Consider the following 15,168-nt stretch of genomic DNA (forward strand, 5'->3'; position numbering starts at 1 on the left):
AATGTGTGTTATTTAATTTTTAAAAAATTATGAGAATTTTATTTTTTAATTTTAGAATATTTTAATTAATTTATAATGTTTAAGTTTATTTTTATTTTTTTAAAAAGGGCTTACGGGCCCGACCCTGAGCGCTTTACATAAGGCTCGAGCTTGAGAAAAGATTCAAAATAGGAAATCGAATTTTAGAATTTAGATCCTTAAGGGCCGAGCCCATAAGGGCCAAGCCTTTAGCTGTATTTCTCAGCTCTAGAAGAGATGCAAGGCCTCTTCTTACTTTCGCAACTCGAAGGAAATAATATTTGCTGCCTTTCTTTCTTATACTCACAAAAAATATATGTAGTTCTCAAATGTAGATTCCAAATTTGTTCCATAATTTTAAAAAAACTAAATAGAAATATAAAAAAAAATTAGCAACTTGTATGTATTCATACATTTCAGGAAAAAAAGCTATAATAAAAATATGACTAGAAGTCACATGCATTATCTATTTTTATAAAAAAATTATTAAATACACTTACCTTTTTCATTAAAAAATGTAAGATATTTTTTGAGAGGTTGAAGACATTTTTAATGTTTTAATGTGTAATTATTGTATTTTTTTTCAACAATGCTTCTATGAATAAACAACTTTACATTTATTTTGAAATGAAACATCATATTAAATAGAGATACATATGAAAAAATGATGTTAGTTTAAAAATAAATAATTATTTTATTAGGGATAAGATTCTGTTAAAAATATTTTATATTTTTTTAATAGAGTGATTATTTTAAAGAGCAAATAATATGCTTAGATTGATAAATTATTAACATTAACATTGCCAAACCATCCCAAAAAGACTTGTATAAGAAAGGGCAATACCAACAAAAATTACCATCGTAAGCATAACTATAATTTTATCATTATCACCACCACCACCAGTGGTCCATAAAAAGCACTTGGACCACACCTTCATAATGTTGTTCATAAGTAGAAACTACATAAAATAGAAACTCCTCAACAAGCATCAAACTTGGAGCAATGTATACCAACAACACAAAGGCAAGCACACCACAATGCACTACTCTAGTGCTTATTATCTTATATATATATATAAAAGTAGTAGTGATAGTATCAAAGCTTAAGCCAAGTGGTGGGGCTTCTCCAAGTCCTCCAGGCTGGTTGGGCGGAACCAGGCCTTCTCCTCCAGCACTGATGCAGCACTGGCATCGGCAGCTGCCGGCGTTGAACGGTTGTGGCTTCCAACGGTGGCTGTAGCGGTAGCAGTGATGTGGTCAGTTGGAGGCCCAAATACCCCAGTCTGTGGGTGAGGAGCCCAGTACTTGTCGGAGTGGGCTGCTTGGATTACATAGTCAGGGACCACTGCTGGACAAACTTGATCATCCAAATTTTTCTCGTACAGTGAAGTATAGGTGGCTCGCCTGCATCAATTCGTTTCAAAAATTTTAGTTATATGAATTTATCTATTTTAAATACTAAATTTATTATTGGGCCCGAGCGGAGCATAATTCAGTGTGTGTTTGGATAAACATGTTAATCGATTTTTTGAGGAAAAAAATCAATTTTTGCTTCAACTACCCAAACACCCACTTTTTTGGTTAATTGGTTTTTGGGGGAAAAATCAATTTTTTCTGGCAGCTCCGAATCTGAGCTTTTGCGGCAAAGCCGTCAAAAAGGATTGAAAAAAATTACAAAGAAAGACTTAAAAAAATTACAAAAAAACACATAATTTAATAAAAATAAAACTAAACTCTCTTTTTTTTTTTTTTTTTAATAAAATTCATATTTTATATCCTCAAAAATGTTATTAGTATAAGTTTCTATCAATCATCACCCTTCACTATAAAACTAATTCAAATAAAATATTAATTAGTAAAGAAAAATTAATTTAAAATTTAGAGTCATGACAAAGATTATTGCAAAAGATTCAAAGAGAGAAATTTTGCATCATTTGTGACATTGCTACATTTTTCACATTGCCAAAATTTTAAGGTAGTGTTTAATATTTTTGTTGGATATAACTCATATCCATAATGTTATTAGAGATCAATTTATATATCATTATTTTCATTAATTATTATAAAATTAATATTTGATATTTAAGAATTAAATTTTTTTCTTTTTTAAATTTATTTAAACTAAAATATACTGAGTTATTTATTTACATAAATTAAATTGTTAATATTGATATAATTTAAATTTTTATAATTAATCAAATATGCAATTTAAATAATATATTTTACTTCTTAAATAAAATTTAATAATATTAGATAAAAATATATTAATAATTTAATTTTAAAAAGCAACGTCCTTTATAATAATTTAAATAGTTAAAATTAATTCTGATTAAATTATTTAAATATATTCAATTATGTTAAAATTAATTTAAAAAAAATGATATACAAACAAATTGCGTTATAATATAATTAATTATAATTAAAATTTATTATTTAATTAATTATTTTTATAATTTATTATATTCAAATAAAATTTAAATGGGCACTCATTATAACGTGCACAATCAACCACTGCAAAATTACTTTGAAAATGTTATAGTTTTAAGACTTTTAAATTTGAAAAAAACTCAGCAGTAACTTGCTTGAATTTCCCCAAAATATATTAAGAGAAATTTTGATTGTTGAAAATAATTAACACTTGTTTAACTTAAATATTTTGAAAGCGATCCCTTCAACCTAATCGTTTAACAGCTAAACACGCAAATGTTAAAAATATTCATATGACATATTTAAAAAAATTAAAATTATGACCAATATTATTATTGAGTTCTACAGAATATTTTAAGAGAGTCACTATTTAAATTTTTAAAAAATGACAATTTAAGTCAAATCTAGTGCTATTTGAAAAAAATCTTAATAGTATGTCTTATAAGAATTTCATAATAATTGATCCTTTCATGAAATTCATCCTCAACTCTTGAAAGTTGAAAGCATACTCCTTTTAATCTTATTTATAGGATAGATAGAAAATAAATTTTTTTATTCTATTTATAAATCATATCATTAAATTTTTATTTTAAATTTTATTTTTTATCTTTTATTAAATGTAAGAAAAAAAATATATTATTTAAGTGTGTATATTTAATAAGAGTAAAGTTAAAAATTTATTAAATTTTAAGATAAATTTAATAAATTTTAAGATTTTTTTAATATTAATAAAATATATTAAAAGTGATTTATAAATAAAATAAAAAATATTAACAATAAAATAGAGGTGATGTGATGAACACGTGTCCGACAGAGGATTAAATGCACAAAAGGCCCATAGAGTCAAGTTTAAGCTATTCAAGCAAAAGCTAACTTAAGACCGATTAGTCATTAAATTTGTCGAGACATAGATTCAAGCTTCAATAATCCAACAGTAATTAAATTGAGATCAGTCAATCATCGTTAAACTAATACAGTATAATTTAATAAAAATATCAAATATTCGTATATAAACATGTACAAACCACACAATTCAACAATCCAACAAAATAGAGTTATTAAAGCACAAATATAATGTATTGCTATTTTGTTATTTTTTTAAAAATACAAAATGATGTTGTTAAAATTCAACTCAGTTGTCCATTTAAAAAATCTTGATCGAACTAGCTAAAAAATTGATTCACTGGTTCATTGGTCTCTCCAGCTAACTTGAGTTAGATTTCATTACCATGATTAAAGCTTAACATATAAGAGGGCATTTCCCACGCCTTCTTTTGTCTTCTTTTGACATTACATTCTTTTCTTATGATTTATTTGAGACCCAACAAACTTACTGGTGAAGGGGCCTAATAGCACATGCGATTCCCATCTTACCTACCCCACCACACACCTTCCTTGAAAAATAAATTATAGTAATTCCTCATTGGGCATTTAAACAAACAAACCAATCACTCAAGTGCTTCATTAAATTTATCAGACTCTGGTCAAGAAAATAATTAAAATTATTAGGCACTACCTCAGAGAGAGATCTTCATTGAATCTGCTCCGTTGTATTTACGTTCAAGGTCAGTTTATAAACGTTGACATGCCGCCAATGATTGATGCCCAAAATAGACCCACTAACACAGTTGAATTATATATATAGATTTAGTTATGGTTAAGATTTTTATATATAATTATATATTTTCTTAATTATTTTATAAATAACATTACACAAAATAAGAATACTATTATGATTATATTTTTAAAAATAATAATAATTGACTATTAAAAATTTTGAAAACATATATATAATCTTGACAATTCATATTTGATTTCAACAGTCCAAATGATGTTGTAAATTAGCAAGGTCACTGCATTATTGCATTTATATCTTGTGCAATCTCTATTTAGTGAGTGCACGAAATACAATCATTTATGAGAATGATTATGAAATGGCTCTTGTTTCTGCATTTGTATATATTAAAAACAGGAATAATAAATTTTTTATCTCTTAAATTTGTCTTCGATATTGATTAATCGATTTAATCCTTAATATTTTAGAATCATACACAATCAGCCGTTATAATTTGAAGGGAAAATAACGCTGCAGGGACTTCTTGTATATGCTATACAAGTTATGAAATTTTAAAGATTAAATTAATAATTAAAATGACTTGAGGGAAGAAAAGTTTTACTATCCATTAAAGATATCAATTACTTCAGTAAACTTGGAAATCAAATAGATTGAGGCAAAAATAAAACCATTAATTATAACAGCTACTCATTAATTAGAAGGCGCTTTTAAATATTATAACACATTTTCCACGCCTACTTTGACAGCACATTCATATGTAAAGTGATAGCCAACCAACAACAACTCGTGAAGAATCTACTGAGAAGATAAAGTGGGTCCTACATTATTATATCCTCGTCCAAGGCCTTTATCTTATCTTTTTAATTCTTATCAGTATAAATGTTTTGAGTCTGGATTTTTTTGCCCACGCAATTACCATCTTGTCATCTACGCCCACCCCACACACGTTATTCAAAAAGTAATTTGTAATCCTAAATCCTAATTCAGTATACACACAAACTAATTGAATAGTTAATCAACTTACTATGCACTAACTTGAGCGAACCTTAATTGAGTCAAGGGACAGTCACAAGTAAAATCTTGAAAGAATAAATTAATAATAATTAGATTCTTGATAAAATTTCATAAAGATAATGCATAAATAGTGACTCAAGCAATTATAAATAAAATTCTCAATAGTAAACTAAAGGTTATATTTAAAACTTAAATTTTTATTTGCACTTAAAAATCTTGAATTTGCATTATTTCAATCGATATTTGAAACTTATTTTTTGAAAAAAAATTAGACCTAATTATTAATAATTTATTCTTTCATAACTTAACTCTCATTCTTCGTTCAATCAACTCTATAATGCTTTCAAAGTCAACTTATAAACTTTGATACACCCTCAAAGATTGATTTGGTCCGCTAAAGTCATTATCCCTCCTAGACAGGGAGTGCAAGAAATGTAATTATATTTGAGAATGACACGTGTCTTTTTATTAAATAAAAAAATTAACCGCGGCCATGTGTCACCAAAATTAACCACAGCTCATTACCACTAAGGCAAGGTAAATTAGAGTCAAATTTATATGGCTGAAGTAACTCAAAAGGTCAAGTTATCAACTAGAAATGGCAACATGGCACTGCTTTGAATAAAAGAAGGCTTGATATTGACAGTATTTTGAGGGAAAATATTCGTTGATAAGAATACTTGAATATATAAATATATACTATAAAAAACTGATATTTTTAAAAAGGTTATATTTATCTCCATAATAATTGAGATAAAAACATGACATACAATGATATAATGAGACAACAAAAGTGCGCAAGGAGGTCACTGTCAGACAACTTATACAATGATGTTAATACCTGAAATTTATTTTTAGTGTTTTCAACTATGAGAGGAATGTTACCCAATTTTATTAAAATTAAAAAAACTAAAAATATTAAAAAAATTACAGAGATTAAAAGTAAAACTCCATGAAATTATAAAAACTAATGATTGTGTTTTGTCAAAATTATAAATAAAAATCTTAACTACAAGAACAAAAAAATTATATTTTAAAAGATTATTTATTATTAGAAATTTAATTTTTAAAATTATCTTAAAGGTCTAATGAGAACAAAGTCCTGTCTTTTTCGCTATGAAAAATTTTATTTGCAAGAAGAAATATTTTATTTTTAGAATAAAAAGCTTTTATCTCCATACCAAAAATATTCTCAGGTTTGTTAAACATGAGGTCAAATTCACATATGATCAAATTTAAAAAAAATAATGTAATAAATGGAATTTTTTTTCAAAAAAAAGAAAAAGATAAAACGTTATTTTCCATTATGTTTTTTTTCATTGATTTAAAAACTAGATCAAACTGGACAGTCAGATCGTCGACTAGTCCAGATTTCAGTTTAATCAATATGTAAAAACTGTCTTGGAGGTTGAGCCAAGTTAGGCCATTTTGGACCTGGAACTGAATTTGATTTTCAAGAACCAAACTATTAATTTTTTTAATCAAATTGTTTTTAGGGAATGATCAATTTTTTTAATCATTTGATGTTATATTACATCATGTGGCTCGTTAAATCATGATAAACTTAAAATATTTAGTTTTTTAAAATTAAGCAGCAATTTCATATTTATTTTTTATATTCAAATTATTATATACATATATAAATTTTTTAATTTTTAATTTAATTATTATGTCACCAATTTAATCATTGGTCCAACCTAGTTAAACCATGCAAACTATAAACCACTGACTTTTACGGTTCAGTATCCGATCCGATTCTGGAAACCTTATTTTTTATTTACTATTGCTTTTTTTTTTTTTTTGGCCAGAATGCTTTTGATTCACTTAATGGAAGGTGGCAACACTCACCAAATAGACAACAATTCATGATGTAATGAACACCCTAACTCACGAAGGGCTTAAGAGAGAGAGAGAATAATCGCCTCTAGGCCTTTCTTTCTTTGTTTCTTGCTTTCTAATTTTTGCTAATTTAAAAATAAATATATGTATAATTTTTAATTTAAATGAATCTTAACTATTTCATTTATTTTTTTTAAAATTGACAGAAAATTGAAAGGACACAGACCCAATTCCAAGCATATCAATTATTGAAGGTGACTGGCCCAAAAATAAAGTATGGGAACTCATTCAGATTTTAATAAAAGAATAAAAAAGAAGGGCAGAAAGAAAAAAGAGAAAAAGCAAAAATAGATAAGAAAAGAATAATTTCCCAGTTCGTATACTTGACAGTACAAGGAATAAGCCTATATATTTATCCCAAAACGACAAAATGACTCCATAATCAAGGAACAAGATTCTTTGGAAAAAGATTTTGTTCATTGTTCTATTTTGTTGATTTAATTTTTCATGGGAAAAAAATTCCTCGGCAAGAAGTCAAAGATAAAATTCTTCAAGATATTAGAAAATGATGACTTAGCGAATTTTTATAACGACACACGCAGAACCAAAAAAATAAAATAATATTTACGAGAAAAATTTATAATGAAAATCAAGAAAAATGTATTGCAAATTGATGTTGTTATGAACTATTCTTTTTATCTAATAAAAAAAATTAGGTAAGTTGAATCTTAAAAAATCATCAAAATCAGAGAATGTCTCCTAACTTAAGTGCTTATTAATAATTATCTCTTACCCCAACATAGTGAAACTGCTGGAAAATTATTTTAAGAACACATTTTCCTATTCAGGGATGCTACTAAGAACAGAAAAACTTATGTGATCTACATTAAAATATCACCAAAAACAAATATAAACTGAAAAGCAACCAGCTAAAATCATCAACTACATGAGTGACAAATCCAAATAAAGCTGATGAAATTACTGACACAACAAATTTTCTGAGATAACCCGGATAAAAAAAGACTATATGTCTCTAATTGAAGCCACTACTTTACTCCCTCCTTCCTATGTTCAATATATAATATTAAAAAATTCAAGGTAGTTTCATGATGATTTTTCAAAATGCAATTAATAATTTTTTTTTAAAAAAAATCCTTCAGCGATACAATACGACTTTTAAATTGAGACATCTTATTAAATAAAATTAAATATGAAACAGGATATAATTTTAAAGATATTTAATTAATTCATCAAGAGTGTAACTTATTAAACACGTCAAATAATACTAAACGGAGTTAATTATAGTGCACTGCGTGATACATCTTGAGCTGACGGCATGTAATTTTGTTTTCTTCTTTATTTAATACAGCCTACAGGGTTAAAATCTACTTTTAAGAAGAGTAAGATAAAAATCATTCAGGACTAAATTTAGCATTTGTGATCGGCCAAAAAAAAAAAAAATAGTATTTGTGATGCAACCAGCGCAGAATTTGGACCTGGGAAGTATTTAAAAATACTAAATCCACGCACACAGTACACTGCATAATATCACCCAAAAAAAAGAACGCAATCTAAAAGCCCGGAAGCTCAAACCATCTTCTCCAGGTGAGTACCAATTCAACTTTCAAGAATAAATTTATAACGTGCTCTACAGGATATCGCCAAAAACTAGCAAAACAAACTGAAAAGGACAATCTAATAAGAAGTATTTTCCCAGCCTCCCAGGAAACAATCGAAGAAGCACACGGGAATAATGATCTGAAGTCATGGCTATACAAAGTGTATCACCAAAAGTAAGCAGAACAAACTGAAAACAGAATCCAACAAGAACCATCTTCACAGCAAGCAAAACAATCACCAAAACAACTAAAGCATAAGCCATAGCTGTACGAAGTACTTTCTATCTACACAATATCACCGAAAATAAGTAGAACAAGCTGAAAACAGAATCTAACAACAACCATCTATGGAGCAAGCAAAACAATCACCAAACAAACCAAAGAAGCTGAAGCCAAAGTGCAGCTATGTTCTTCCAAATGCAGCTATGGGAGAGAAATTGAAATACCTGAGAGCGAGAGCAGAGGAAGAGGAAGAGGAAGGAAGAGCGTGAGTTCTGAGAGGCGAGTTGTGAGTCCAGATCTGGTTGGCAACTCGTTTCCCCAAGCTGGTGATGCCTCGGCACTTGGAATTGGCGGCCATACAATGACGATCGAATTGAGTCCGAAGACGTTATAGAGAGAGAAAGAGTGGGAAGGCAAAACGAACACAGAGAGTGGAGAGAGAAAGAGAGAGAGATGTGCCTGTTGCTTGGCGTGAATGTGATGGGGAAAATGGATTACTTATAGACCCAAGAAGAAGGAAGATATTTTTTTGAGTGCGCGCGTTGCGCGTCCGCGCGATGACTCTCTCGGGTTTGTTTGTTGGATTTGGATTGTTTGCACCTAACACGTACCGTGACGTTCCTATCTAACTCTCTTTGGTATTTTATTTTCCTTTCCTCACCTATGTTTGGGAAATTTTTGTTTCTATGTAATTGAAATCCCTCCAAACAAACACTAGCTAAGTGCGTTGTAAATTTGAAAGTTATTTAGAATCAAATAATACTGCAACTTGTTGCATTATAAAAAGAATAAATCGAATTAATTTTTATACTTAGTTAATTACTAAAATTTTCTTCATTACTATAATAAAGAAAAAATATAATAGGAGGTGTCTGCACCTGGATTTGTTTGTGTTTCTCAATATTATCTATGGAGCTTGATTTTTTAAGTTGTTTCTCTGAATCTATATGCACCAGTCACTTTGCGGCTTACTCGTGCCTTCGATTCCTCTTCTCGTATCTTTTTTCTGCCTTCAACCTTTAGGTTTTTTTTTTAAAAAAAAATTAATTTAAATTGCTTAAATTATAGACTATAATGTTTGGGATTATTGTTGGTTGAGTTGAAATTTTATTTTAACTTGCTCCTGATCATAGTTTAACTTGGTTAAAACTTGAATTCTATTTCTAACTGGAATTATGTATAGTCTTTAATTATTGCTGCTAAAATACTTGGGATTGTTATTGAATAAATTTGAATTCTAGATTATGAGTTTTGAATCGCATTTTGGTGTAGTTTAAATGCTAGGGAAGTCAATTTCTAGGTAGAACTTTATCAAAATTTCTATAAACTTGTAATTTTATAATGAAATTATTGTTTAATTTTTAGGGATTGCATGGCTAATTGTTAAATTTGTTAGGGATTGTTGTTAGCTCAAATGTGATTGGGTTAAACATTGAATTCTCTATGACTTTTAAATTGAATTATTATACTCATATGACTGGTTTATTTTATGTAATCTTGATGGCATTTTTAACTGTAAAGTTATTGAAAAGTTTAACTCCTAAGAGAGTTTCTATGATTTTTTTTTTAAATTTATCATTTGGCCACTTTCTCTCTATATATGGAAAGGGCCAAATAAAATAGAGTTGGCTTCCTTCTTCCTACCTATTAGATAGGAAGGAAGCTAAGTTTAAAAAATATTTTTCAGTTTTCTTTAAAAAATAAAAAATTTTTAACTTAAATTGAAAATTATGAGAATGAACAATAATAATCTTTTAACTTTGTTCCATTTTAAGAATTTAATTAACTATAGATTGAAGTTAGATATGCTAAATGATATACCAAACAATATGATAATGTGATAAAAGGGTTTTTGGACTTTGCTAAAAGGAATGCCCAAGCTAATAGTACTCCCTTCACTATAAAGTAGGGGAGGATTTCAAGAACAGTGGACCAAGTATCCATTTGCTATAAAATATCATTTATCATGTTTATTAATAATTGTTGAGTTTGTAATGTTGATAATAGAGTTATGAGGACACATTGACATGTCAAATTAGGGAAGCACACCTATGAGATCAACAAAAACCCTATATGGATCACGTTAAATGTAAGAGCATATTTTTTTTTAAAGATAAACCTATTTAATTTTTTAAAATACTCATTTTGCTATTCTATTTTAGAGCCATAGACAATTGAAGAAATCTCAATTATGTTGCTTGTATGTCATATGGAACGTTTTTAACATCATCAAACATGGCATGACTTCATTCACTTTAGAGAAAAATGCATTAATTTGGTTTCCTATTTTGATTTTTTTTCTCCTTCATTTGAAATTTACTAATATTTTAGTTTTTCACTTTTTAGATATTCAAGCTTACTAAACCATTTCTTGAGAAGGATATTAATGAGGTCAACAAAGGGTGGATAGAGCTTTTTTATAAAACTTCATATGGGGTACTATATGGTATTTTATAAAGCAATTTTTAGTTTGATTGGTTTTTGAATTGAATATTATTTCAATTAATTTATTTTATATTTATTATTTGATTATATTATATTGTGCTTGATTGGACTGACTATTTTTTATTTGCTGGTTACAAGAAAAAAATTGCCTTAAATAATAGAGGATTGTAAATAAACCAAACGAACATTTAGATTAATCGATGTAAAAAAAGAGGGGGGAAATTCTAGTTCATTATGAGCAAGCAGGGGGCGACAACTAAAGAAGCAGCGAGACTAACCACGCAGGAATGGATATGAAGTGAGTTGATCGACCAGAGTTGTACTAGCCCTGCAAGGTACCCCTAGTTTAGAAGATGATTTTCTTTTTTTTTTTCCTTCTTGTTCTGGGTCAATTTTCTAAAGCAATTAAACAACCATGTTCATATCTAAGCTAGTTATAAAATTGGTTTGGATAGGCCTTTATAAATGGTTTAGATAGCCTTTTATGTACTAGTGCTTGTTTAATTTTTAGTCTTTATAGACTTATTTTATTGTTTTCAATCCCTTTAATTTGATTAGTTTGCAATATCAATCCCTATAGTTGTAACAATATACATAAAGACCACGAGGTGGAACTTATCATAGTAATTTCCTATAACTTTGTTAACCTTGATATGGTTAAAAATATGTTAATGACATGAAAATAAATTGATCAGATATGATTAAAAAAGGAGATAAATGAAAGATGAATGTAAGATTAAGTATAGGTAAACAAAGGGTTAAATACATGCCATCAAAATTAACTCCGTCTATACCAATTAATGCTCCTTTTGTGTATTTTTAAAATTACAAGAGCTAACGTTATAGATAAATTAAATTAAAGGACTGAGAACAATAGAATAAAATTATAAAAAAAGTTCATCACTCCAGGAGGCAATGGCTAGAACCTCACTGCCAGCATTTAATATTTGCGGTCAATTTAATTACACTTATGTAATCCCTCCAAACAAACACTAACTAAATTCGTTGTATATTGAAACTTGAAAGTCGTTTCCATGAATACCTTCAAGGACAGTTGGTCACAAATATTTATGATTTAGAATCTAATAATTCTGAAACTTCACCCCATGATGAAAGGGCTAAACTGAATTATTTTTTTGTTAATTAATTACTAATTTTTTTTCATTTATTTAATAAAAAAGATCTCATCCCTTCACCAAGGTCATTAGATCTAGAGGGTGCAATTGGCCCCACAAATTAAGAAAATATTACATAATAAGATCCAAAAAAAATTTATATGCCCCCCATTCAAAAATTTCTTTCTTTCCCGACCAAAAAGATTACAAAATTTATCCCATTATATTTTTTATTATAATTTTATATTTTACCCATTTTTTTAGTATTTGATTTTATTATGTTATATCCTTAATATAATTTTATAAGTATTTTAAAATAATTTTAAATAAACATAAATATTTATTTTAATTATAAATTATGTCTCACTAATTCATTTTTCTGGTTCTGTCACTGACCTTCATAGATGTCATTGAATCATGAATCATGTATTGACTAGCTCAATATGGGAAGTCCAATTTTTATAATATTGAAATTAATAATTTTATAATAAAAAATTCTTAACTATCCTCTTCGAATTTACTTATTGCTAGGACCTAGGAGGAAGAAGAAATAGCTTTTGCTTTTTTAATAAATTAAACGACTCCATTAACTAAATAAAAGCTTCTGTTTTTGTAAGCCCTCATTTACCAAGCCTGCGGTGGGCGAATCATAGTAAGACTCTTGTGGGAATTAGAAATTACTACAACTCAATGGTGTTAAAGTTTTAAATTTTTGTTATTTCGATTATTATAGCTAAATTTTTTATTTATAAAGTAATTTACTCATAGAATTAAGGGAGAAATGCATTGTAAGCCCCGAGAACCAATATATTTACATTAAAGTCTCAATAGAATTGAAATAATTGAGCAGGTTTAAAGACTTCTCTTACAATTAAATTCTTTTTAGAAAAGATAAAATTACTGCTTTATAAAATAAACAGACCTTTTGTTAAAAATAAATAGATTTTGATTGTTATTTATAGATATTCTGTTGTAAATTTTATATGAATAACTTGTATATTTTATCTCCTGCAACAAGTGTAAATCACATGGATTATATAAAATAAATGAATGCTTGCTGTAAATAAATGAATTTTAAATATTATTAATAGAGTTTATGTTTAAATTTCATTAAGGTAACTTGTAAATTTTCTTTCCTTCAAATATAAACTACGTGGATTAGATGGATGTTTTATTGTTGATAAATGGACTTTTGAATGCTATTTTCAAAGTTTTTGTTGTAAATGTTATTTAGATAACTTATAAATTTCTTCTTTTTCAACAAATATAAACCATGTGGACTATATATGAAATAAACAAACATTTTGATATTAATAAATAAACTTTTAATATTATTTATAGATATTTTGTTATGTATTTTACAAAGAGATAATTCCCTCTTTTCACTGAAAAACTTAATTAGAATAGAGGTTTTGGATGTGTTTGATTGGGAGTTTTTGGAAAATCTCTCACTTGATTAAGAAATTTTGAAGGAATATTGTTACGCTCCAACATGGGATTTTTATTTTTTGGAGGAGTTAAAATTTCAGACAATTTGGCCCTTATTCTAACTAACTTTTTTCTTCATAGCACTCCTCCACTATGACAATCATTGCCTATTGGACTCCTTCACTTCACAGACCAAAACAACAGCTTAGCCAGTAGCAAAAATTAGATGTCATAATATAGTGCTTCTCTAATTTTATTTATAAATCAAGAGAAAAAAAAACAATTTACTCCTATTTATTAGACATTTGCTAGTTTTTGTTACTCTTTTCTACATTTATACTTTTATTAAATGCTTTAAATAAAAATATTAATAATAAAAGTTAAAAATATTTATTAAAAATAAAGGTAAAAATATGTTAATTTTAAGATAAAGTTAATAAAATTTAATTTTTTTTAATTTTAATAAACATGTTAAAAAAATTTATAAATAAAGCCATAAGAAGTACCTTGGTGAGGAGCTAAGAGAGGGAAAGTGAGGGTGCCGCGAGGTGAGTCAAAGTACGATGAAAACGCGGCGGACACGGAGGATCATGGGTTGAGGAAGAGATTATTCTTTTATACTCAGATGAAAACTTGAAAGCATGAATGTAAAGCCTAATTATACCAGATATTTTTTATTTTTTTTCCAAAAAAAAATATTTTAGCCATCTTTAACTCCTGGGCCCTCTTTTGTGAAGTTGCTCATTTTTTTCATAGTTTCTTGCTACTATAATGGGCATGGACAATATTATATATGATTATAATAGAAATGAGTTATTACTTTCCCTTCCTTTTCTTTCTAAACTAAACATACTCTACTTTTAAACCAAATAAAAAATTATTAAAAATATTTCTCCTCTCCTCCCTTGTCCTCTCCAACAAAACCAAATAAAATAACACAAAAACATTGGGCATGTTTGAAATTATTTTTATTTTATTATTATGAGAATTAGTGATTTATAAAACATGTTCTGAAAACAGAAAAAAATAAGTGTTTTTCTCATTCTCTCTTATTTTTTAAAATAATAATTCTACAACATTTAAAAGATGTTCCATTTTTCTATTCTCCATAATAATATTTTATTTTTTTATTTTCTAAAACAGTTTTTAAAATTACATTATTAAATATATTTTTATTGTTTTGTTGTTTTGGAGAATAAAAAACTATTCTGAAAATAAATTGTCAAACAAACACATGATGCTCCTCTCTCCTCCACTTCCCTCCCAAACCAAACATAGCTTTTTAGATTTGTAGAATTATTTTAAATTTTGTTAAACTTTTAATGTAAATATATTAGTTTTGAGAGCTTACAGTGCAATTTCCCAGAACTATTACATATTTACTACCCCAAGTACTCTCTCCCCTATGTCACATGATCCCCATCCTCTCTCCTCGGAAGAATTCTTTAGAATATAACAAATATAT

General features: G+C 27.6%; 1 protein-coding gene across 1 annotated transcript; it reads right to left on the bottom strand.

The window, feature by feature from the left end:
• Window positions 1–880: 880 nt before the first annotated feature.
• Window positions 881–9,198, bottom strand: LOC129312917 (late embryogenesis abundant protein At5g17165-like). The gene is made up of 2 exons (XM_054955703.1): window positions 8,940–9,198; window positions 881–1,422 (listed from the first exon to the last, which is right to left on the bottom strand). The coding sequence occupies exons 1-2, from the start codon at window positions 9,071–9,073 to the stop codon at window positions 1,122–1,124; spliced, it is 435 nt and encodes a 144-aa protein (XP_054811678.1). The 5' UTR covers window positions 9,074–9,198; the 3' UTR covers window positions 881–1,121.
• Window positions 9,199–15,168: the final 5,970 nt, after the last annotated feature.

Source organism: Prosopis cineraria, unplaced genomic scaffold (assembly GCF_029017545.1).
Source record: "Prosopis cineraria cultivar Desert tree isolate PC_DT_omini unplaced genomic scaffold, ASM2901754v1 PC6, whole genome shotgun sequence".
Lineage (NCBI taxonomy): Eukaryota > Viridiplantae > Streptophyta > Magnoliopsida > Fabales > Fabaceae > Prosopis > Prosopis cineraria.